Source organism: Lampetra planeri, chromosome 14 (assembly GCF_965212315.1).
Source record: "Lampetra planeri chromosome 14, kcLamPlan1.2.h2, whole genome shotgun sequence".
Lineage (NCBI taxonomy): Eukaryota > Metazoa > Chordata > Hyperoartia > Petromyzontiformes > Petromyzontidae > Lampetra > Lampetra planeri.
In genome coordinates, this window is record NC_136120.1 from 13,315,042 (window position 1) to 13,339,468 (window position 24,427).

Sequence of the window (24,427 nt, forward strand, 5' to 3'; positions counted from 1 at the left end):
TCAGTCGGGGGAGGGAGGGAGGGGGGACGACACCGGGAGGCGTGGCCAGGGCTAAACCACGTGACCCGCCCGCCGGATGACATCACGGCGGCCCGCGACAGCCGCGGACACATCAGCTGATCGCGCCACCCGAAAGGCGATTGGTGGGTGGGGTGGGGTGGGGGGAGGCTCGCTCGAGAGCAGGGGGGGGGTGGGGCTTTGGTGGGGTTGGGCTTTTGTGGGTGGGTGGGTGGGGGGAGGCTCGTTAGAGCGGTGGGGGGGGGGCTTTGGTGGGTGGGTGGAGGCTCGTTAGAGCGGGGGGGGCTTTGGTGGGTGGGGGAGTAAGGCTCGCTAGAGAGCAGAGGGGGCCTTGGTGGGGGGTGGGGGAGCCTCGCGAGAGCAGGGGGGGCTTTGGTGGGTGGGGTGGGGGGAGGCTCGCGAGAGCAGAGGGGGGCCTTTGGTGGGTGGGAGAGGCTCGCGCGAGCAGGGGGGGGGGGCTTTGGGATAAAAAACAACCCTCCCCCCACTCGAGGGTTTCCAGGTGCAGAACGTGGTGTTGTCGGGAGCCGGTGAGACCTCCAGAGGCCAGGGTGGTGGTGGTCACGTTTGTGGGAGTGACCTGGGGGCATCGTTGTGCCAGTAGGGGGCGATTATCGCTCCCGTGCGTGTGTGTGATCCACATTGAGTGTTCGTTTGTGGATAATTAAAAACATAAATGGGACACGTGGGTCCTGACGCCGGCACACAACGGCCTCCTCTTCTCGAATGGGTTTAATTTGGATGTTTTTGAACGATGTGCAAGACTATCGCGTGTTTGTGTTGCTTGTTGTTGTAACGTCCTTACCCATCTGGCTGCTCCAGTAAAAAAACAAAATATTCTAATGACGTAAAGGGGATCTTTTAGCTCCAATGTGAAGCGGACGATGCTACGGTTAATAAACTAAACATTTTTATTTTACCAGGTGAGGCCCACTCAGCTATACAGCTTTTTTCTTCAGAAGACAACAACCAAGAACGACAGCTCACCCCTAAGTGTCTCATCGTCACGTGGGCAATCCATGGCAGGAAAAAAATAACTCGCGACGATACGCACGGCCGCGGTATTAACTAGGGTGGCCGCTGGGATCTAACCCGCGGTGACTGTGGGAGGAGTGGCCGAGCGCGCTCCTGCTAGGATCATGCGTCACTGTCGCCACCCCCCTGAAGGTGAATGACCTCCGATAGCACGGCGAAAAAAACAAGCATCTACCCAGTCATGGTACAGGTTAAGTTTTTTTTTTTTGGGGGGGGGGGTGAGTCTCATTGTTATACAACAATGACTGCAAGTAAAAATATATAAATATGCATTATTATATTTATTTTGTGTACAATGGTTTCGAGATCCTCTTTAAAAAAAAAAATGCACGAATTTAATGTGCGGTGGTTTTTTTCGTTGCACTGCGATATGAAGCTGGCAATGTTTTTTTTTGTCCCCGCACCTCCGATGAGCACGGTTTGGCGACGTACGGTACGAAAGAAGTGCAACATACATCGTACATAACAACCTGACGTTGAGTCCCGGCCATGGCTAATGTCAATGGGCGAGCGAGCGTTATCCGAACCACGTCAAGCTTTCGTGACCAACATTATCCACATTGATCCCTCTATTTGGGACGGAAACAGGAGGATTTCTCCAGAAATATGTCCGTCGGCTGATGCTGGTGGTTGTAAGTACTGGCGAAACATCGTGCTCGAATTATAAATGTTGTGGGTTTACTCTCCAACACACCCGTGTGCTGTACTCGTAACGAATTGGCACGTTCTGTTTACGTGACAAACGCCTTAATTCATTCACCTTCAATTGGCTGTGTCGGGTGGTGGCGGGTTTACCGACACATTTATATTTACGCGATCTAACCCAAAAACCTCACTTATGGGTGTCTTAACCAGCCCTGCACACACACCATCAGCCCCCCCCCCTTCACTCAACAGCGCAGAGTGGTGAAGTATGGTCAAACAACCGTCACGACCGGCAAAGCCGCGAGGGTTGTGCACATTATGACTTATTGAAAAGTTTTTCAATAACTTGCTCAAAACGTGTTCCACTTGCCATTTAAACGCGGGACAAATTTCGATGCATTTCTGTTTGCCACATATGCCGTTTTTTTTTCCTCTTGCTTTACTGAAAACACATACGAGTTTTAAAGGCCCTTTAGGATAGCGCTCTGCAGCTACGACAGGCCACCGTCGTTGTTGCGTTTGCAGGCGTGCGAGCGGCGTTGTGAAATCGAGCGTCGCATGACAAATTACATAAAATTACAGATTTGCAAACAGCATCGCACCCTGTGTGTGTGTGAACCATGCGTACGTACGTACTTACGCTCACGTGTGCGCGTACTTACGTATTTACGCAGGCACGCACGTGAGCGGACGTTCATCGGGTGAACCCAAACTCCGGTGAGTGACCAGGCCAGCTCGTGTTCCTTCCCGCTGTCCCACTGCGCATCGTCGTAATCATAAACGACACTTGTAAAGTGGTGCATTTCATCCGTGGATCCCAATGCTCCACCGTGTATGGAAAGCCAGGGTATAAAGAGAACCTGAAGGGTGAACGGGCAGCAACTAGCGGCGGTGTAAAGGCCAGTGTTAAGAGATGAGTTTTCAAGACGAGACTTTATCGCTCAAACGACTCCCGATTGTCTCATGAGCAAAGGCACAAAGCGTTTCATAGTCTGGGAGCTGCACTTTGGCAACAGCCCGATCACCCCAGGAACAGAGCCTTGACCTCGCTGTCCTTAGAAGAAGGCAATCCAAAAATCTTAGCGACCCCGTATGGAGAGAAAACAGGGTCATATCCTCAAATCTTGTAGCTCAATTTTAACCCACTTCCCAATGTGGTATCGACTGCAAACTTCGTATACTTATGTCTTACTGATGACAATACTATATTCTATCATTTTTTTTAAACAATCTTTTTACGCGCTTTCTATTAACTCTGTCTGTTGTTGTCATATCCTCAAATCTTGTAACTCAATTTTAACCCACTTTCCAATATGTTATCGACTGCAAACTTGGTATACTTATGTCATACTGATGACAATACTATATTCTATCATTTAAAAAAAATTAAACCATCTTTTTTATAAGTTATGTTTCGCATTGGGTCTAATTGTCCACGCTCAACTCAAGTTAGCTGTAAATCACCACGCTCCCCTTACGTTATGGCAAGCCTCGGGGCCACTTCCTGGAGTCGTGGAGTTCTGCCATTACTCGTACGGTACATTTCATTACAGCGCGTTTTAAAAAAAGTTTTTTTTTCATTTATAATCAAAATATATATTGTTATATACTGGAGGAACCCAATGAGCGATACAGCTCTTTTTCACAGATGTCCAGTAGGCGCGGGTAAGAACGTCACAACAACTACAAAAACACAGTTGTAGTGCAGATTACAAGGTAAACTAATTACCAGAGGTGGGACAAAGTCATTGTTATGCAAGTCCAAGTCGAGTCGCAAGTCATCAAATTCATGACTCGAGTCTGACTCGAGTCCAAGTCACATGACTCGAGTCCACATCTCATAGGTGGGACAAAGTCATTGTTATGCAAGTCCAAGTCGAGTCGCAAGTCATCAAATTCATGACTCGAGTCTGACTCGAGTCCAAGTCACATGACTCGAGTCCACATCTCATAGGTGGGACAAAGTCATTGTTATGCAAGTCCAAGTCGAGTCGCAAGTCATCAAATTCATGACTCGAGTCTGACTCGAGTCCAAGTCACATGACTCGAGTCCACATCTCATAGGTGGGACAAAGTCATTGTTATGCAAGTCCAAGTCGAGTCGCAAGTCATCAAATTCATGACTCGAGTCTGACTCGAGTCCAAGTCACATGACTCGAGTCCACACCTCTGCAAATTACCCAAAAACACACCTGCAATACAAAACCATCCCCATCCTACCAGGCAAAATCCCACTGTGTTATTAACTTGTTTTTCAGAAGCGACCTGGCCACAGATGATGGCTCAACAAAGCGGCCCATCATTTGGAAATTTGTCGCAGCAAAATCATCTAACCGTGAGCATCCATCCTTTGTTGACAGCGCTGCCCTCCTTGCTATACATCAGGACACGGACTTTGTTTTATATCATCAACTTTATAATGAACTCTCGGATCTTCGGCTCCAGCACATCTGCGCATACCGATAAGCACGCATCCGATTACAATTAAGCGGGAGATGCCATTGCCGCTGTAACGCGAGAGGCAAGGGGCCCTTGTAATATTACACCACCGAACGCTCTGCACTGGAATGATGATAAATCCATTGGGGGTGGGGAAGGGGGCGATGTACGTCCACAAATTCAGCGCTTTGTGCACATATGCCAATTAAAAAACAACATAACTGGTTTACATTATTGTTTATTTTAGTTTTGCATTTTGACAGCTTGTGTTGTGGTTATTGCAAACATGATCCCTTGTATAAAGGTATCAGTGTTTGTACCAGTTGAAAGGGTAAAAACCTATTACTATTACATTATTGTGTTTTATTTATCAACATCTATTCCCAATGGTGTAAAGTGCAGTCTCCAACTCTCATTATCCAGTCGCGATGTACGTGTCACGAAGGAGGGCCATTGCCCAAAACGTCGCCTATTCCTCCGCCCCCCACCCCTCCTTTAAAGGCCACACACAGAGCGTTGTTATTCACAGCGTGTGAGATGTTCGCCATGGAGTGCACACACAGAGATGCATGCATGCATCTCTGAACTTGTTTCGCTCACCGTACGTAGCCTGCCATGCTCATCGAATGTGTGTGGGTGAAGAGACGTGGGGGGACGACGACAATAAACTAAACACAAAAATAACTTCTAAAATAAATTAGTTGTTTTCCATCAGGATGTAAAAGTGCACAGCTCCAGTGGCACAGAAGACGACTGTGCTGGCAGTCAACTTTGAAACTGAAACTCCTTGTGCTGCATGCTTCCGTTTTTCCGCATCAGTGAACAGGAAGGGGTGGGGGGGGCTCCTAAGGGCCCTTGGGACGATGGGGGGGGGGTTACACCGTGAAGTGTTCGTGGCAGTAATTGGCACCCTGTTTGGAGTGGTGGTGACGGTGGTCTGTGTGTGTGTGCGCGTGGGGGCATTCACCCTCTGAGTCACTGTGAGTCGTGAGCGAGTTGGGAAGGAATTAAGTGGCGCCGTGACTGTAGTACGTGTGTCTGTGTGTGTGCGTGTGTCTGTGTGTGCGTGTGTCTGTGTGCCACTAACACACGCACGCACTGCAGTACGTGCGTGTGTGCGTGTGTGTGCGTGTGTCTGTGTGCCACTAAACACACACACAATGCAGTACGTGTGCGTGTATGTGCGTGTGTCTGTGTGCCACTAACACACGCACACACTGCAGTACGTGTGTTTGTGCGTGTGTGCGTGTGTGTGCGTGTCTGTGTGCCACTAAACACACAATGCAGTACGTGTGTGTGTGCGTGTGCCACTAACACACACACTGCAGTACATGTGTGTGTCGTGTGTGTGTGTCGTGTGCCACTACACACACACACCGTGTAGCCTTAACATATTGTTGGGGCAAGTGCTGTTAGCGAGCACCTATGAAGGCCGGCACGGCGCACGAGGGGGTGGGAGGCCAGCACTATGCCCGGCCGCCTTTGTCTCTCCAGTTGTCTGGATGTTTACACACCGCGCGAGGTACTTATTTTAGGCCAAGTCGACCTAGGGGAGGCTCATGACCGGTTCAGATATTTGTCACCGATGTTGGCCGTGCGCGGGAATCGAACTCGAGTCGCCGCGTTCTTAACGTAGTGCGCTGACTACTACAGTACCGTTCCCCGGACACACAACACACGCACGCAGACACACTCACCGCACGCAGACACACTCACACCGCACGCAGACACACAACACACGCACGCAGACACACTCACCGCACGCAGACACACACACACCGCACGCAGACACACACACACACCGCACGCAGACACACTCACACCGCACGCAGACACACACACCGCACGCAGACACACACTCTCACCGTCTCCATAGCACGGCACTGTATTAAAAGTCAATTCAAAAGCCGCGAAGTGCAAATTTGACAAATGACTCACAAAACACACACGCAACAGATAATGCATGCCTTCTGTCCACCCCCATCCCCGTCCTTATAAATAATAACAGGACGTTACCCGCATTTAAAAACAAAATTCAGCCGAGTGGCCCTCGGATCGCTCAGGGGGTCGTCAACACCTCTGCGTGCACGAAACGCAACAAAAACAACAACGACCACGTCGTGGTTCTCTCGAGGGCAACAGGCAACACGGGCCCTTCCTACCTGCCTCCCTCCTCCACGGGGTTCAGGGTCGGGTCACTCGCGCGAACACCGCTGCAGTGTTGCCAGCTCGCAGTTTATGATCTCATTGGACCTTGCTTCGGCGTCAGATTACGGCACGGGTTGCGGTTTTTCCTCCGGCGGGATTAATCCGCCACTGCATGCACATTGTTGCAACGCTCGTGCCGTGAAAGCAGGTAGCCGAGATTGTGGGGTTCAGAGTTTGACTCGAATACCCAGGGCGAGTGACGATTCACGTCGCGACGAAAACAGCGAGTTCATGGGCCATGCTACGATTCAGATGAAGATTCTGGTCGGAATTCACGTAATGGGTCGAATCCATCTCGTCTGCGTTGTTTGTCGCGTTGTTCCATTTTTGTTTATTATTTTAGTGTCATTCGGCCCATTTAGGCGATACGTATCACTCAGATCACGTGTGCAATCCGAACAGATCTTTTGAATCGAGATTGAAAAGTCATTTTTTTAGAATTGATTTGTGTTTAGTTTGTTGTCCTTTGCCTGTGCACCTCCGATGAGCACGGTTAGAAGTGTACGGTGCGAAAGAAGTTCAACATACAGGGACTCCTCTGATTTCTTTCAGAGGTCCGAACAAACCTGTCCATATGTCCAGGTTGCCTGTTCGGACCGAGAGTCGTAAGTTGAACCTCCACGCAATAGACGGCGGTGGTGGCATCTACATCTGCAGAACGTGAAGAACCAGTGGCATCTACATCTGCATAACGTGAAGAACCAGTGGCATCTACATCTGCAGAACGTGAAGAACCAGTGGCATCTACATCTGCAGAACGTGAAGAACCAGTGGCATCTACATCTGCAGAACAGGAAGAACCAGTGGCATCTACATCTGCGGAACAGGAAGAATCAGTGGCATCTACATCTGCAGAACGTGAAGAACCAGTGGCATCTACAGCTGCAGAACAGGAAAAACCAGTGGCATATACATCTCCAGAACGTGAAGAACCAGTGGCATCTACATCTACAGAACGTGAAGAACCAGTGGCATCTACATCTGTAGAACGTGAAGAACCAGTGGCATCTACATCTGCAGAACGTGAAGAACCAGCGGCATCTACAATCTGCAGAACGTGACGAACCAGTGGCATCTACATCTACAGAACATGAAGAATCAGTGGCATCTACATCTGCAGAATATGAAGGACCAGTGGAATCTACATTTGCAGAACATTAATCTCTGCGCCGCTGCTAAATATTATCGCCTCGCTTGTACACAATTGTTTACCACATGAGCGTACATATTGAATTGTACTAGGCACTGGCAGGGGGGGGGGGCACGTACCCCCCAATGATCCTATCGAAATCCCTAATTTCGATCGGATCATTGGGGTATATTAGTAATAAATCGGCATTTTGCGACCCTCACTGTCACTGTGTAGCATATTATTACGTGTCAGGGACTCTATGAGATGATAGGACAATAGTCTGAGTCCATAATTGGCAATAAGTAACGGCAAAGCAGTTATAAGTGACTCAGAATTGTGCGCAGTTGCGTATACAGGACACGACTTCCCTGAAGGCATCAACACCTCCAGCGAGCGCGATGCCGATCACACAACGCGGTTCGATTTCGACCCCCGATCGATGGCTGCGCCATCGCCGCACACGCGTCGAATGAAAAGCAAGGGACAAGTCCTTACTTACTAACAACTCCTCTATCAGTTTTCATTGCTGGAGGGGTTGCCTCCCTATACCTGAAAACCTTGGCTCCGCCATTGCTACTAGGGCAAGCCTTAGCACACCGTTTGGATAACTTTGCATACATCGCACCTAATCGATTCGCAACACGAAAGACGAAGGACAAAGATCACACCACACGCATGCACGAGCAGCAACTGGATCCCAGTAAATGTTCCGCGAGCGGTTAGGATTTAATGGTTACACGCATGCCGATGAACGACACCTCTCCGCCCCCCCCCCAACGTTGCTGCCACAGAGTCTGGCTCCGTTGACGCGGCTGCGTGTGATCTTTTGAAGAGTGGCGAATGTTGCGAGCATATTTTTGCGGTGGGTGTTTTGGGGTTGTTTTTTGTTGGGGCGGGGGGGGTTGTTTGGTGGCCAAAGGGGGCGTTGCGAAATGCACAACAAGACGGACTGGCGTGCTTGGCCAATGAGCGCCCCGAGAAAACGTGGTGTGTCCCCTGTGCCAACCAATCAAAACGAAAGGTTTTTCTCCACCCCCCCCCATCACTCTCCACTCCCGCCCACTCCCCCCCACTACCCCCCCTACTCTCCCTCCCCAATCTCCACCCCCCCCACCCACACTCCCCCCACCATTCACCCCCACTCTCCCCACCCCTCCCCACAACCGAGAAAGAGTTACCAAGCAAAAAAAAGCCCAGAGGTCAAAAGGTGAAAAAAACAAGTCCGTCAACTCTATATATTTTTTTTGTTCCCCATCTGTTTTTTCTTTATCTTCTTCCAAACATACACGCCGTGTGTAATGCTGCATGTGTTGAAGCAATACACTTCCAGGATGATTATTATTTGGGTGTAACACACACTTGTCAAGAATAGCGTACCAGGTCTTACAACCTGCCTTGAATTTCCTCCTCCACTTGACCACCTCATATATTCCGTCCCTCGAATGCTATCAATGCTGCTCTTATGTATCATACATATGCCGTTGGTTTTTTTCACGTAATAGTTTTTTTTTTACTGGTAGGAACCACCTGGTTCCACCAGCCCACAGGGGATTATTGTGTCCGTCCGTCCGTCGTGCATCCAAAAATGGGAGGGGTGGGGCTGGGTGGGGAGGGGAGGGTGGGGCGGGGCTGGTCACCCCGTGGTGCCCTTATAAAGCTCAACGTTTAACCTTCTCACGCCGGCTTGTGCCCGCCCTCACAGTCGGCCATATTTGCGGAATACACCACGCCGCCGTTAACCCTGACCATTGACCGAGCAACCCAACGTTCCTACCAGCTCCCTCCGCAGGAATGTGTTATAATATTGAACACGTTCTACTGTTCGGTTCTTTGAGCGTGGGAAATGCGTCGTTATTATAATTCAACAAAGCCGCACGATCAAGCATGATCCTGGTGTGTGGATATTACAGAGCTAAGGGATAGATCGGTGCTTGGGCGAAAAAAAAAACTCGCTGGATTTTAAACTCCACTGCACGTCCGCGGGCTCATTTTAAACACATGGTAGAATCCGTTTCCTGCTGTCGAGCAATTATGAGGCAGCAGGCATCTCCTGTTTAAAGCCAGTGGTGGAAATTCCACGTTCATATGTCGGGGATGAGTCAATATGGTGGTGTGGCCTAGCGATAGAACAGTTCGAGGTTCGAATGCAGCTGCTGCCCTGGTTAATACTGCGCCGGTGCCCACTCTCGCAAACGAGACGATACCCTGGTCTCTTGAGTTCGCCACCTTGTTCAACAAAACACCACCGGACTGTTTGTCGACTTGCCACAACGTGGTACGCGTTTAGCCTCCAATGAGGGGATGATAGGCTGAGTCATGGCTGGCTCCGACTTGAACTCACAACCTTCCGATTGCAAACAACGGCTCTAAACCACTGTGCTACCTGGCCAGAGATTGGCTTCCTGATGCACAACTCAGTGGGTACACTGGTGAGAAAGTGCAGTCGTTAGTAGTTGGGTGGCTGACCTCTGCACCTTCCGATCTGCGTGCAATTCCTCCACCACAGTAACAAAAAAAAAGTTCAGAGAGTAAATACCTCGACCAATCACAATCACTCCAAACCACAAGAAGATGTACGCTCCGTATCCCAACATGTTCAATCACACCGTCGTTAGTCGGGGGATTGCTTGACCATACTTCTCCACGCTGGTCAGCGTGGACTTCGTGACAGAGGGTGGCCAAGGACAGGATTAAGTCATCGCTCGTCACTTTGGGAGTTATCAGTGGCTGGCAGTCGCCCTCTGTCCACAGCCGCCTGTGCCCGCTGCTATTCTGTGGCAAGGAACTAGGAGTGACACGCCAGCGCACATCGCCAGCTACAGGCAAAGTGCGCGGCCCCAAGGTTGAAACGCAGAGAACAAAACACACCGTTCCTTACCGAGGCGAACGCATTATGTTATTATCCGCTGCCGCCACCGCCGCCGCTGCTGCGTTGGCAGTGGCGCACAAAACAACTCGCTCAACACATTCCTGAATAACACCGCGGCGCTGAGAAGGGACATTTTTTTTAATAGGCGACGTTTCAGGCAACGGCACCTTCATCAGAGCACAGAAGTAGAGGGGCCGTGTACCACAGTCGCGTGTTATTTTTAAAAAAAATTCCCTTTTTTTAAGCGCCAATGCGCGTAACACCCACGTGGGTCAAGGACAAAAGTGCGCCCTGGCGTGGCTTAGCCGTTTAGCTCCATGACGAGGCAGTGACGGCGATTAAGGCCGCGTCACTGACCGCAACCCCCGCGTTTCTTTGAACGCTCGCAGCAGCAACGCGATCACCGCAGTCGACGTAGGGTCGGTTATCGTTGCCACGGTGGCGTCCGAATGTCGCGGACGATGCGAAAATCACAACGCGGCCATGCAGAATCGGAATCTTCATTTCTCCTGGAGGAATCCGATGAGCTATGAAGCGCTCTTTGTTTTTTTTGTTTTTGCAGACGTCCAGTAGCGGCGGGTAAGAAAGTTGCGACAACAAGCAATGCAAGAAATACGATAGGAGTGCAAAGTATGGGAAAGGTAAACAACTCACTTAATAAGTAATATTTTAAAAACACGCTTTTATGAAATGTACTAGTAATGGAAGAAGTCCACGACTCCAACGTTAGTTGACCGTGGACAATTAGACCCAAGCCGAAACATAACATAAAAACAATGTTTTAAAATAAAAAAAATATTTTATATGATAGAATATAGTATTGTCATTAGTTTGACATAAGTTTACCAAGTTCGCAGTCGATACCACATTGTGAAGTGGGTTAAAATTGAGTTACAAGATTTGAGGATACAACAACAACAACAGTGTGAGTTAAATAAAAGCGTGTAAAAAAAAGCGACAATTTTTTTTTTGTTAATCTTACCAGGCGGAGACAGGCGGGCAGGAGGTGCCCAGTGTGATGCTACGCCAGGAACCGCACGCACACCCTCTCGCTGTCAACCACGTCAATCGTTTTGCGTCGAGAAAAACGACAACAACAACAACCCCAAAGTGAGTCTGTGCTCCATAAGCAGCACTGGGGCATCGGTGCTCATCGCCTGTTGACAGCCCTGAATCGTAAGTTGGAAAATTCCACATTTCTATGGCACGGGCGAAGTCTATCCACAGCACAACCAATGTTTACTTCCTCGCAAAATTGTACCTATTTTATCAACCCCGGAGACAAATGTACACGGGTTTCATCTTTGTTTGGAATCATCAGTACAATATTGTCATACTGTTTTAGACAGCAGAGACAGCAGCATGACGACGAGACAACTGTGCGTTTATATTCTTAGTTCTTTCGGTGAAGTCACGTAGAAGGGAAATAATATATTTATATTATTTTATTACTTCCCTTCTACGTGACTTTACCGACAGAACCAAGAATATGAATCCCTGCAGTCACGAAAACTGTGCGTTTATCGGTTTCATCCCTCTTAGGAATCATCAGTACAGCGCAGCCAACGCTGCCTACAGCTGCCGCGTGCTCACCGCCGTGGGGACCGCTTTGCACTGCGCGCTAAGGGCGACAGCGACCCAATCTGAAGCAATTTCCGCGAACGATGAGAAACCCGTCGTACTGCAGGGTTGCTCAACACGCTGGACGCACGCCCCTGGGATGAAGCCATTAGAATTGCTCGGCGGCGTAACGTGACGCTGAGCGAGCGACCGTGTGTCAGCGCTCCGGCTGAACATAGGCCGGGGGAAGAAATTCAGCAGGGCTCTGCACTTCGTGGGGAGCCTCTTCTTACTCGAGTGCCAAATGAGCTAAAGAGGAACCGTCGTGTCGCCTGCATCGGGAGTTGCGGGGCGGGCGGGGGGCAGTATCCGACGGACGTTCATTTGAATGTGCTCGGGTTACGGATTGTGAACGCGGCCTTTACCGCAACATCCCCAGGGAAGCATCGGCTGAGCAATTTCTCACTGAAACTACAAAGAAAAAAATAAACTCTAGATTTGTTTTATTGTACCAGGTAAGGACCACTCAGCTATTGCAAAGCTCTCTTTCGGAAGCGACCTGGCAATCACAAGTGATAGCCCAACGAAGTGGCTTGTCGCGTGGAGAAGCACGTTGATTCTAAATGTGGAGGGGAAAACCGGAGGCCCCGGAGACAACGTGCACGCGACCATAGGCGTCAGGGTCGGGATCGAAGCCACAACCTCCTGTACACCAGGCGAGGTAGTTAACATCTCACTGACTGACAACTAGCCCTGGACTTTTTCTGCTCTAAATGTTCGATTGAAACACATTATTTGGTGATACTGCACGAGTAACGTGGAGGTGTTCCTGAAAAGGAAAAAAATAAATATAAAGCAGGTGACGTTTCAAGCACGGCCCCTTCTTCATAACACGCCTTCCTTTTTCAGGGCACAGTGTTACTAGACGGACGTGTTGACTTTGTTGTTCAGAATCAGTCTTTATTTAGACGGCAGGGGTAATCCGATGCGCTATGAAGCTCCTTTTTCACAGGTGTCCAAGTAGGGGCGGGTCAGCAATAATGCATTGTGTTTGTATGTATAATTAGTGTAGAGTCAACCTACTGTGTGAGTGGACTAGTGGCCACGGGAGGTAGTGACAGGGGAGTCAGCCTGCAGTGCGAATGGACTGGTGGCCACGGGAGGTAATGGCAGGGGAGTTAGTCTGCAGTACCAATGGACTGGTGGCCACGGGAGGTAATGACAGGGGAGTCAGCCTGCAGTGCGAATGGACTGGTGGCCACGGGAGGTAATGGCAGGGGAGTTAGTCTGCAGTACCAATGGACTGGTGGCCACGGGAGGTAATGACAGGGGAGTCAGCCTGCAGTGCGAATGGACTAGTGGCCACGGGAGGTAATGACAGGGGAGTCAGCCTGCAGTGCGAATGGACTGGTGGCCACGGGAGGTAATGACAGGGGAGTCAGCCTGCAGTGCGAATGGACTGGTGGCCACGGGAGGTAATGACAGGGGAGTTAGTCTGCAGTACCAATGGACTGGTGGCCACGGGAGGTAATGACAGGGGAGTCAGCCTGCAGTGCGAATGGACTGGTGGCCACGGGAGGTAATGACAGGGGAGTCAGCCTGCAGTGCGAATGGACTGGTGGCCACAGGAGGTAATGACAGGGGAGTTAGTCTGCAGTACCAATGGACTGGTGGCCACGGGAGGTAATGACAGGGGAGTCAGCCTGCAGTACGAATGGACTGGTGGCCACGGGAGGTAATGACAGGGGAGTCAGCCTGCAGTACCAATGGACTGGTGGCCACGGGAGGTAATGACAGGGGAGTCAGCCAGCAGTGCGAATGGACTGGTGGCCATGGGAGGTAATGACAGGGGAGTCAGCCTGCAGTGCGAGTGGACTGGTGGCTACGAGAATGATCGAGAATAGGAGCGTGGCCAGGTGACGGAAAAGGACGGTGGAGTCTGCTGGTGGAGCGAGCGGTCTAGAACCAGCCAGAAGGTTCGGGAATGGGGGCGTGGCCTCGCATCGTATATAAGGGAGATGCGCGGGAGACTCGGCGCTGTTGCCGTGGGGGTCTCCGCCTGTCCGAGTGTGAGTACGTGGCTTCTTAATAAAGAAAATCTTCCCAGGACTGGTGCGTCAAAGTCGTCTTTATATATATGTTTAACTTATTTTGCACTGTACTTAGCGAACTGTGCAGATCGGAGGTGTGGGGTAAGGACAACAAACCAAACACAAGAAGCAGTCTGTGCAACTATTGCTGTGAATGCAGCAGCAGCAGAAGCGCCAAATCACGTGTCATTGACTTAATGATTGCTATAAAGAGGATGTCGTCCCCAATGTGATTGTGCATATAATTATTGTACGGCATTGTGAGATGCAAGTGCATGACTGGCACTAAAACATAAACTACTATTATTACTGCATTATTAGTGTGTTCACTTTAAGCGGTATTTTCCCATCGACCAGCCCCTAAAGCGCTCATCAGCGTCCAATGCTCCGCTGTGCACGTCAAGCCCTGGAATGTGCAGGGAAAGACTGCAGGGCAGTTTCCCCGTCACGTCGATTGGATGGGGTGAATAGATTCGGGTCACTATTCTTTTTTTTGTGAAAAAAACTAAAGACAAAAAAAGATTGAATAAGAAAAAGCATTAATCAGCAAGCAGGCAAGGCTGATAAGGGCAGAGGGTAAGGTTCATGTCTTCATAAACCAACATTTTTTTTACATGTTTGCCGATAACACAGTGACCATATAAAAGGAAGAAGATATTAAGTAAATATTTCAGCAGTGGCCGTTCTTCATAACACACGAGAGAGAGAGGGAAGAGGTAGAGCGTGATAAGGGTTGGAGAGCCCGCACTTAACACCATGGAGCCTGATGAGAATTATATTGTAAAAATGGTTCGTGATAAACGGATTAAAAATCGGCATGCAAGTAATTAGCTATGAGGAACTATCGATTAACAGACAAACCCTTAAATGATCAACCAATAATAAGTATTACTTCATACATTAATTGGTATTGAACGTCAAGTAAAAAAAAATGTTGCTGGCACGTGGCATTACAGGGAGAACATAATGGTTGTATTGCATATTAACCTTCCATCAGCTAGTCGGGTGAATAACTTGAGCCTGTGTACGGAACTTTGTCAATCCACTGCTGGATGAGGGCTTCCCATACTGTGCGGTTCACGGTGATCAAGCGACCACACTGCAGGTTTGCAGGAGGGGAGCATAGACACGGAGTAGAGTATTGTACAATAATGGATGTGCTCCACTGTCCTCTGATAACGTATCTGCGCAGCAGCCCACGTCGCCTGTTTCGTGCGCGGTGGTCACTCATTCAAGCACTATCCAGACTCAACCTCGCCTGGTCCACAGGAGGTCGTGGCTTCGATCCCGACCCTGACGCCTGCTGTATATTTGGAGTGTGCGTGTCTCTATCGCTCCCCGTGGTGAGATGTTGACTTCCTCGCCTGGTACACAGGAGGTCGTGGGTTTGATCTCGACCCTGGCGCCTGCTGTATATTTGGAGTGTGCGTATCTCTCCCTGTCGTCGTGTGGTTATTTCTTCAGGGTCTTTAGGGGTTTTCCCCTCCACATTTATAAACGTGCGTTTCGAGTATTTGGCTGCTATACATTTCCACGCGATAAGCCACTTCGTTGAGCTATCATTTGTGGTCAGGTCGCTTCTGAACAAGACCTATATAGCTCAGTGGGCCTTACCTGGTATAATACAAAAACATAGTTCGTTAGTTGCTTAGCTTCTGAGCCCTGACAAGATCGGGAGCATTCGAGGTGATTTTGTCATCGCCCCCATCATCATCATCATCAACCCTTCCTCCCACTCCACCCCCCGTCGGATCCACCCTTAGATCCCAGCTAAAAGTGCCGGAGGGCCTCCAAGCGACGCGCCAGCCCGTGCCTGGAATGTGCCCGGAGTGCTTCGAGGCGTCCTGCCGCTCGTCTGCCCGCATGCCCCGCGTCGTTGTCAAAGAGCCGCGCGTGCTCGGAGCTGCCTGATATCCAGGTTGGTTCACGAGGCAGCGGGTTGTTATTTTTTCTAGACGCAAAAGTTGCTAAAGTCGAGAAGCATTTTTTTTCCGTTTCTGAGTGATAATGTCTCGTGTTGGCCAAACACCCACGTGACTCACACGTCCCGTGCCCGATAGTGCCGAACTGCGCACAAGAGGCATTCCTATTGATCGATCCTTGTTAATATTTAAAACAAATTGCCCGTGCTTCGCTCACAGAACATTACCACGGCGACCGAGTACAAGGTCAAACGTTGCCTAACGCAGCAGTTTTGTACCAGCGCCCCTCTCTCCTGGAAGCATCCACGACTCGAACCGCCTCAGCTACACCACGTGGTGCAGCACCCACGGCAATTGGCGTTCAGCTCGGGGTTTTTTTTTTTAGCACCGCTGCCCTTTACTAACGAAGCGATACATTTCCTCTACTGCCCCCTCCAGATTGGAACCCTCAACCCCCTACCCAGCCATTCGTGCTGTTGACTGCCTGACCCTGCTCACATCCAGGCTCAAGACTTTCAGCCTCACTCTACTCTCCCACCACTCCACTCCCCTCCACGCACTCTCTCGCCTCTCCACTCTCCTTTCTCTACTCCACTCCACACACTCTCTCATCACTCCACTCACCTCCACAAACTCTCCCATCTCTGCAGCCCCCTCCACTCTACTCCCTTCCACGCACTCTCCCACCTCTCCACCACCCTCCACTCTACTCCCCTCCACGCACTCTCTCGCCTCTCCACTCTCCTTTCTCTACTCCACTCCACACACTCTATCATCACTCCACTCCCCTCCACGAACTCTCCCACCTCTCCACCACCCTCCACTCTACTCCCTTCCACGGACTCTCCCGCCTCTCCACTCCCCTCCACTCTACTCAACTCCACGCACTCTCTTGGCTCTCCACCCCCCTCCACTCCACTCCACGCACTCTCTCGCCCCTCCAGCCCCCTCCACTCTACTCAACTCCACGGACTCTCTTGGCTCTCCACCCCCCTCCACTCCACTCCACGCACTCTCCCGCCTCTCCACTCCTCTCCCCCCCTCCACACTTCCCCCAGTCCACCGTGCTGTTGACTTCCTGCCCCTGCTCAAATCCATGCTCACTACCTCGATGTTTATCCTCAGCCTACGACTGTCTGCCCCTCTTTGGATAAAAATACATGTTTGTGTAAAGCATCCGGAGGTATGGTCGCATTTAGATCCTATATACAATAAATATACAGCACATTGTCAATCCACATTGTGTGTTGAATATGAAGCAAATCACGTGAACATACCTAGCCTGCTGATAAGTGGACTGGTCCTGCTCGAATACTGTAAACTATTTTAGTTTTTTTTTACCAGGAAAGGCCCACTCAGCGATGTACAGTAGCTCTTTTTCAGATGCCACCTGGCCACAAATGATAGCTCAACGAAGTTGGCTCATCACGCGGAAATGTATAGCAGCCAAATACTCTGAAACGCACGTGGATTCTAAATGTGGAGGGGAAAACCAGAGGACCTGGAGAAAAATCCCCCGTGACCACGCGGAGAGAGACACGCTAACTTCAAAAATATACAACAGGCGTCAGGGTCGGGATCGAACCCACGACCTTCCTGTAAATCAGGCGAGGTAGTTAACATCTCGCCACCGTGGCCAGAGATGGCAGTACAGCAAGTGGGCCCGTGAACATATCTGTGTTACAACGTCCATGCTATCCTGCAGAAGGCCTGATGGGTTTTCTCTGCGCACTCTGGTTTCCTCCCACAAACCATTAACGCGACTTAATACGGAATTCCATAATCATCTCGGCGCAAGACCCTCCTGAAAAAAGAGCCCCGAGACTCGTTGAAGCTTTTCCTGCTAAAATTAAATACACGATTACTTAACAGTGCACGTTTCAGCTGACACACATTCAACAACAACAACCGCAATTCGTCACCAAGTGGCGGTGACGTCACCACGGCGCCCAAAGGAACTAAGGATGCAATGAAAGCTCATGGCATGAAGAGCTCGCTTCTCACTCGAGACTCTGCACTGTGGAGTGGACAGCGAAAGCCCCAGCGATCAAAGTAACGATGAACAAACACACCCACGGAGGTTCCAGAGATGTTGGCTTCGCGCTCAAGCTCAATGGTATTCGTTTGACAAGGGTGAGAACGATGTACGCAAACGTACATCCGAAACACCTGGCCAACTTCAGTCCCACGGCCACACTTAAATGCAATCGGCTGTTCAAATGGGTGCACATTGACGTTTTTTTTAATGCCATCATTTTGATACGTAGGCTTTCGCGACCAAACTTATCCATAAGAAAAAATTTTTGGGTTAGATTATTCTGGATTATTCTAACCCAAAAAATAACGCTGGCTTTAATCGCCAGCGAAACGTCACAGTACTCGAATTATAAAAGTTGTAGGTTTACTCTCCGACGCACCGGTGTGCTGAAGTGATAACGAATTTGTACGTTTTGATTACGTGACAAGCCTTACTAATTGGCTGCGTCGCGAAGTGGCAGCTTTAACGACGCATTCATATTTACGCGTTCGAACCCAAAAGAACCCGCACATGATTATGAATGCTATCATTGTTGACCGAGATGAGACGATAATCTTCAGAAGCCGATTTCGGGCAAATTTAAAGAGTCTCAAACGCATGTTCGAACCGCGGGTCTTAGCATCGCTGGCTCAGCACGCTCTGACTTCTGAGCGAGGCGGCCAGCTCAGAACGTGCCAAGACATCTGCCAGCAAATGCCACGAAGAGAGAGAAGTAAAAAAAATAATCCAAGCGCTACAGAAGCAAATCCATGGGGAAATGATCTGACAATGACGATCCGCAAAACTACCGGCTTACTTTTTGCAGGCAGTCCCCGACTTACGAACGGGGTTACGTTCCCGGAAGCCGTTCGTAAGTCGTTTTGTTCGTATCTAGGAATACAACGTTTAATTGCACATACGGTTATTGTTATAAAGTGTTATGGGTCAACAAAAAAAGGGAAGCATTTTTTTTAACTCATTAATAAAAAAGTGTTAATTTGTATTTAAAACTGTACTAAATACCGTACAGTAAATACAACGTTAAATAAAGTACAGTAAAACCTCATTATTTCAGTATTTGATAACTCGTAAATGGGGATAATTCGGCACGGCTGCGCTTTCGGAATATATAGAGTATTAGTAATTCTCGATTTAAAACTTTAGTGACTGCAGGGATTCATATTCTTGGTTCTTTCGGTAAAGTCACGTAAAAGGGAAAAACAATTATAATAATAAAAACATACTAAAATAAAATTATCATAAAACATAATAAAATAAAAGCTCTGTTTCTTCACCTGAGGACGGCTGCTTGCGTTGTAGCCTAAACGTCGTGAGAATTTTATTCTATTATGTTTTATTTTTATAATTGTATTATTTCCCTTCTACGTGACTTTACCGTAAGCACCAAGAATATTAGTAATTCGCCATGAGCCGAATTGCCGTACCGAATGGTTCAATTTCGGCATGAACCTGGAGCGACGCCACGCGCCACGACCAAAACAACGACTCAGTCTCGTGGTGGTGGCACACGTGGTGAGCGTGAGTGCAAGACCTGTTCTTGCTTTGGACTTTACCTTGTTTGTGCACTCTGTGCAAGACAGCCCTCTGAGAAATGCCGTCTACACCCACATCAAGAAGTAATAGAATGGAACTGAAGTATAAATCCCTTAGTCTGCGAGACAAACCCAAAGATTTAGGTAGAATTGATGCAGGGTGTGTGACAATGCGAATGGTGAAGAGTTTGGAAAACAAAATTTTTTTGGGACAGGAGGCACTGGGGAGTACCGTTGTACATAATTCGGAATATTGGAAAATTCGGCAAGGCCAGAGCCCCATGTGTGTCGAATGAACAAGGGTTTACTGTAACATCAAAATAAAAAAATCTGTTTTATATTCACTTATCGTAAGTTGCAGGGTTCACTGTCATTGTGCATTACTCGGGATGCTGGGACTCATTACATCTCCTGGAGGATCGCTCCGCTGAACAAAATATTCCCGCTGGTCGGTACAAAATGACGACCGAACGAACGTTAGCAAGTCGGATGATTAACAATAACAATCCCACGGCGGTTCGTTCGTATCTCGGGGACCGCCTCTATTTACAAGGTATTAATTCTGACATAGACCCACATGAAAGAGCTTCACGTGCACATGAAGTGCTCTTCAGTGACCGCCACTGGATATGCAGCGACGAGATCTGTTAATGTGCAGGAGTTGAGACGGATTGTGGCATCACAACACTGGATGAGGGGAGGCCCTCATCCAGCAGTGGAGTGATAAAAGGGCGTACAAGTACGTGCACGGCAGGCCGAAGAATCAGTATCAAGTCCATGTAATCCATCGTTCATTACGGATCTAACATGCAGCCACCAGCAATGAGAAGTTTTTGAACAAATGTATCTCGGAAGGTATTCACAAGCAAGTAGATTTTAAATCCTTTATATTAAGTTAACTTGCGTGCTTGCTTGCGCGCTTACGACCGTGCAAATCTTTCGGTCGTTTTTTAACCCACTTCCCGTGATCCAATCGAGCTAACATTTTGCACACAGACTCGTCGTGCGTGAAAATGTATTTTCGTGAATTTTTTTTTCCATAACTTTACACTTTTTATGATTTTTTTTTTTATATTTAATTACCAATTGCTTAATGGTGGCAGGCAATCATCTGACCCATAGGTGGCAGCCATCTCAAGCCAGAGGACGAGAGGACTCTAGCCGCCACGCATATAAAGGATTTATAGTGAAAAACTTTGTTTTTACGGGTTAATTTTTTTTCTTTTTAAACAGGCCATTCAACGCACTGCGCGCACACGCACACACGCACGCGTCGTCACATGCTAAGGAACCCAATACTCCATGAGACGCGCTCCCATGACGTGGCACGGCTGTTTGGGATGTGAAGGGAGCCCCCTGAAAGCAGCCTCGTTACAAGCTGCCGATCTTGTAAGGGCCGTTTTGTGTCAACGATGGGCACTCTTCCAAGGGTGGCAGCCGCGAATCGCTGTTGGCACCGCATCGCGGAAGAATTGACGCGACCCCGGAATGGTCACGGTGGAATCGTCACGGCTTACAAGGAAAATGCGGTCCCCAAAACATAAATTAGCGTTCTTTCGGTAAAGTCACGTAGGTAGAAATAAAATGAATCACGACGTTTCGGTCGCAACACAAGCGATCTTCATCAGGTGGAACAACCACAGCAAGAAAAAATGCTGAAGTGGGCGAGAGAGCTGCCGTGGCAAGGGGTTATATAGGTAAGAAACGTCGTGATTTGTTTAATTTTATTGTATTTCTACCTACGTGACTTTACCAAAAGAACCAAAGAGTATGGATTCCTTGCAGTCACGAAAGCTTAAAATCAAGATAAAACAACGTGTAACCTTGGAGGAGGACAGGCATTGCAAGCCTGTAACAGACTGTTGGGGCAAGTGCTGTTAGCGAGTAGCACCTCGGAAAGGCCGTCACGACACACGTGGGTGGCCAGCACCACGCCCGGCCGCCTTTGTCTCCTCAGTGGCGATTTTATACACCGCACCAGTACTCATTTGAGGCTGAGTCGACCTAGGAAAGAGAGGCCCAGGACCGGTTTAGATAATCGTCACTGGTGTTGGCCGTGAGCGGGAATCGAACTCGGGTCGCCGGGTTTGTTGCGCAGAGCGCTAACCACTACACCACCGCTCCCCAGTTTTCTCGTCTAACCAACATGTTACGATTTGATCGTCACAATTAGGTGCTGGGGTTTGATATGATTTGACTCTCTTTGCGTCGATGTCGCTGTCTCGTTTGTATTGTTTCGCGTTTGTTCCGTCTCGTTCATCCCCATTGGACAAATGTGAATTAGTATTTGGGTATGGGCATGAGAAGCCTCATTCGTAAATAAGAGACACGAAGCGATACACGTTACGAACAACCATCAACTCATCATCATCACCACCGTCACCATCATCGCCATCGTCACTAATTGTATTATACAAAGCAATGGGCAACTCATAACGTGCGTTACAATCCGTCACCTTATCCACAATCATTAAAACAATGACATCATACCCCTCGCGACTCTCTACAAGTCCTCTGCATCGTGATTGGCACCGTCAAATACACCGCACACATTACCAAACAACACGCACTGGCATATTACGTGGCGGTAAGATCAGTTGGTGTGATAAGAGAATAACGTAAACATTGAATTCTAGATTTGAAGCTTTCGTGACTGCAATGATTTATATTCTTAGGGTTTTTTCGGTAAAGTCACGTAGGTAAAAAATTAAAATTAAAATTAATAAAAGTTAAATAAAAATAAAATAAAAATCACGACGTTTCGGAGGCAACACAAGCTTCCGTCTTCAGGTGGAACCGTCACAGCACGACTGCTGTATCAAGTAAGAGAAAACATTGAAGGCATTTGTTTTTGTGTATTTAGTTTGTTGCCCTTCCCCCGCACCTCCGATTAGTACGGTTGGCTACGTACGGTGCGAACGAAGTTCAATATACATACATACTTAGATTTCGCTCTCTGTCACATGCCAGCAGGTTATTTCATTCTACTCAATTGTTTCAAAGCGGTACCCGATAAGCATCCCGCTGCCTGATACGACCGATGCTTTGGTATTCATCCAGCCATACGCGAGGATGATTGTGTCTGGGATTTATCAACGATCATGACTGGCCAAAGCGTAAAAAAACAACTGAAATATTTCAGAAAGTGCTTCCTTATCCTGAACAATACACACAAAAAACCTGCATTCACAAGTTGATTCAGACACAGCATGGGTTACGCTGAAACGGTGAATTTCAACGCTCCGGTCATCCGTCTCTGCCGTGAAATTAATTAGGTCGTCGCTCGTAAGTTAAACGCTCTCTCTTCACAAGCCGTCAAACTCATTTCGGCGATCCCAATTAAAACCAACGCAGGTGATTGCCATGAATTAGTCCTTACCAAAGACCAGGGCTGTTCCTCCTCTGGCTGCTTCAGCATCTCGTGCACCTCCTCCCCAACCTCAAGCGGGTCCACTGACATGTTCAGAACGCTTCTGACGAGTGACCCTCTCGATCCACCACCACCTTCTTCTTGATCCATCCAACGACCCGGCCCGGCAGCGCGATTCCACGGTGCGTCTCCGACGGAGTGTCACAAGGCGACTTGCGTCGAGAACATTTTTTATTTATTTGCGTTCCGCAGCCCGGAACTAAATTTAAACCTGGCCGGCAACACGAGCAGCTCGCAGCAAATCTTGGAGAAATCGGAGAGCTCGGGGTTTAAAGTCCCCGTGCACTGGCACCGGCTAAAGTACGCACTGGAAAAAAAACTCACACCAGGGGGGGGAGGGGTGGTACAGAGAGCTATGGACACGCGCTCGATGGCTTGATGACACAGCATCTGGTGGCTCCCGTGCCACCACGCTTGCAGGAACGGAGCTCGACAAACAACACGCAAAATAGGAAGTGCCACATTTATTACCGAAATCACAGCCTCAGCAGAGTTGATGTTTGGCCCTGACCTCTGTAAACAGTACGTGACTGCTGATAGTGAACACTTAAAAGAGCGCATTCCGGTTTTTTTTGTTATCTGAGCTTCACAATGAACTCATGTCAAGCGAAACACGTTGTACTAGGCAACCTTTGGTGCTTGTATTCGTTAAATAATTGAAAAACACGCGCCCACATGTGACCGCCCACATTTAACCTGACGTTAGCAGTGGGTTATTGATGTTTTTTTTCCCCCGTCTAGGTATACGAGTTATTGCTTCCACGCCACGATGTTTTTTTAATACTTGGGAGGCTTTTCAGTTCCAGAAATGTAACATTTTGACTTGGATTTTAATAAGTGACGATCATGCGATGCAACACATCTCAGAGAAAACCTTCCGCTCAGACGAGATCCTATCGATGCCAGTCCCCAACTCTCTATGCATGGATGACAGACCCCGTGATTATCCTTCCGTTCATGTTTACTTACAACGATAGGAGGCTGTGCTTTGAACCCACCAACGTATGTTTCAATCCTTGGCAACGACTAACAAGATGGTATCTGAACGAGCCTGTGCATTGTCGGTAACCATGCTTCACCTTACCGGCCAGTGGATGTTGGTGGGATCCAGGGACCCAGCCGGCTTGGGCTCAGATCACACTTGCTACTTATCCTCGGCAGGGCGAGGACTCCAACTCAGGTTGCCGAGTTGATAGCACAGTGCTGTTGGTACTGATGAGTTGATGAGTTAATGATGACGTCACCCTGCTGCTGCTCTATATAAGAGCAGAGCCTCACCATTCTGGCGAATTGCCCGATGATGCTGCATGCAATTACCAGCGAAACGTCACAGTACTAAAAAAAAATGTAAATGTTGTGGTTTCACGCTTCAACACACCGGTGGGCTAAAGCAGTGAACTATTTGTTTTTTGTCAACGTGACACTTTTTTACTGATTGGCCGTGTCGGGTGGTGGAGGGTTACGACACATTTATAAATAACGCGATCTAAACCCAAAAACGTTGATTAT

At 48.8% G+C, this 24,427-nt stretch overlaps 1 protein-coding gene and 1 long non-coding RNA gene across 3 annotated transcripts in view; one reads left to right on the plus strand and one right to left on the minus strand.

Annotated features, from left to right (window-relative positions):
- Positions 1-23,195, minus strand: part of LOC144722407 (phosphatidate phosphatase LPIN2-like) — a 57,413-nt gene extending 34,218 nt beyond the window's left edge. Inside the window, exon 1 of the mRNA XM_078600651.1 lies at positions 22,868-23,195. Coding sequence (XP_078456777.1) covers positions 22,868-23,008 — 141 coding nt within the window. The 5' untranslated portion in view covers positions 23,009-23,195. The remainder of the gene's footprint in view (positions 1-22,867) is intronic.
- On the plus strand, positions 9-17,152 carry LOC144722409 (uncharacterized). 2 transcript variants are annotated; one of them, XR_013586046.1, is made up of 6 exons: positions 9-143; positions 942-3,414; positions 3,957-4,033; positions 10,909-10,987; positions 11,332-11,522; positions 11,889-17,152. It is a non-coding gene; the product is annotated as an uncharacterized LOC144722409 (long non-coding RNA). The 2 variants fall into 2 exon arrangements; XR_013586047.1 differs by having other exon boundaries at positions 942-2,415.
- Positions 23,196-24,427: the final 1,232 nt, after the last annotated feature.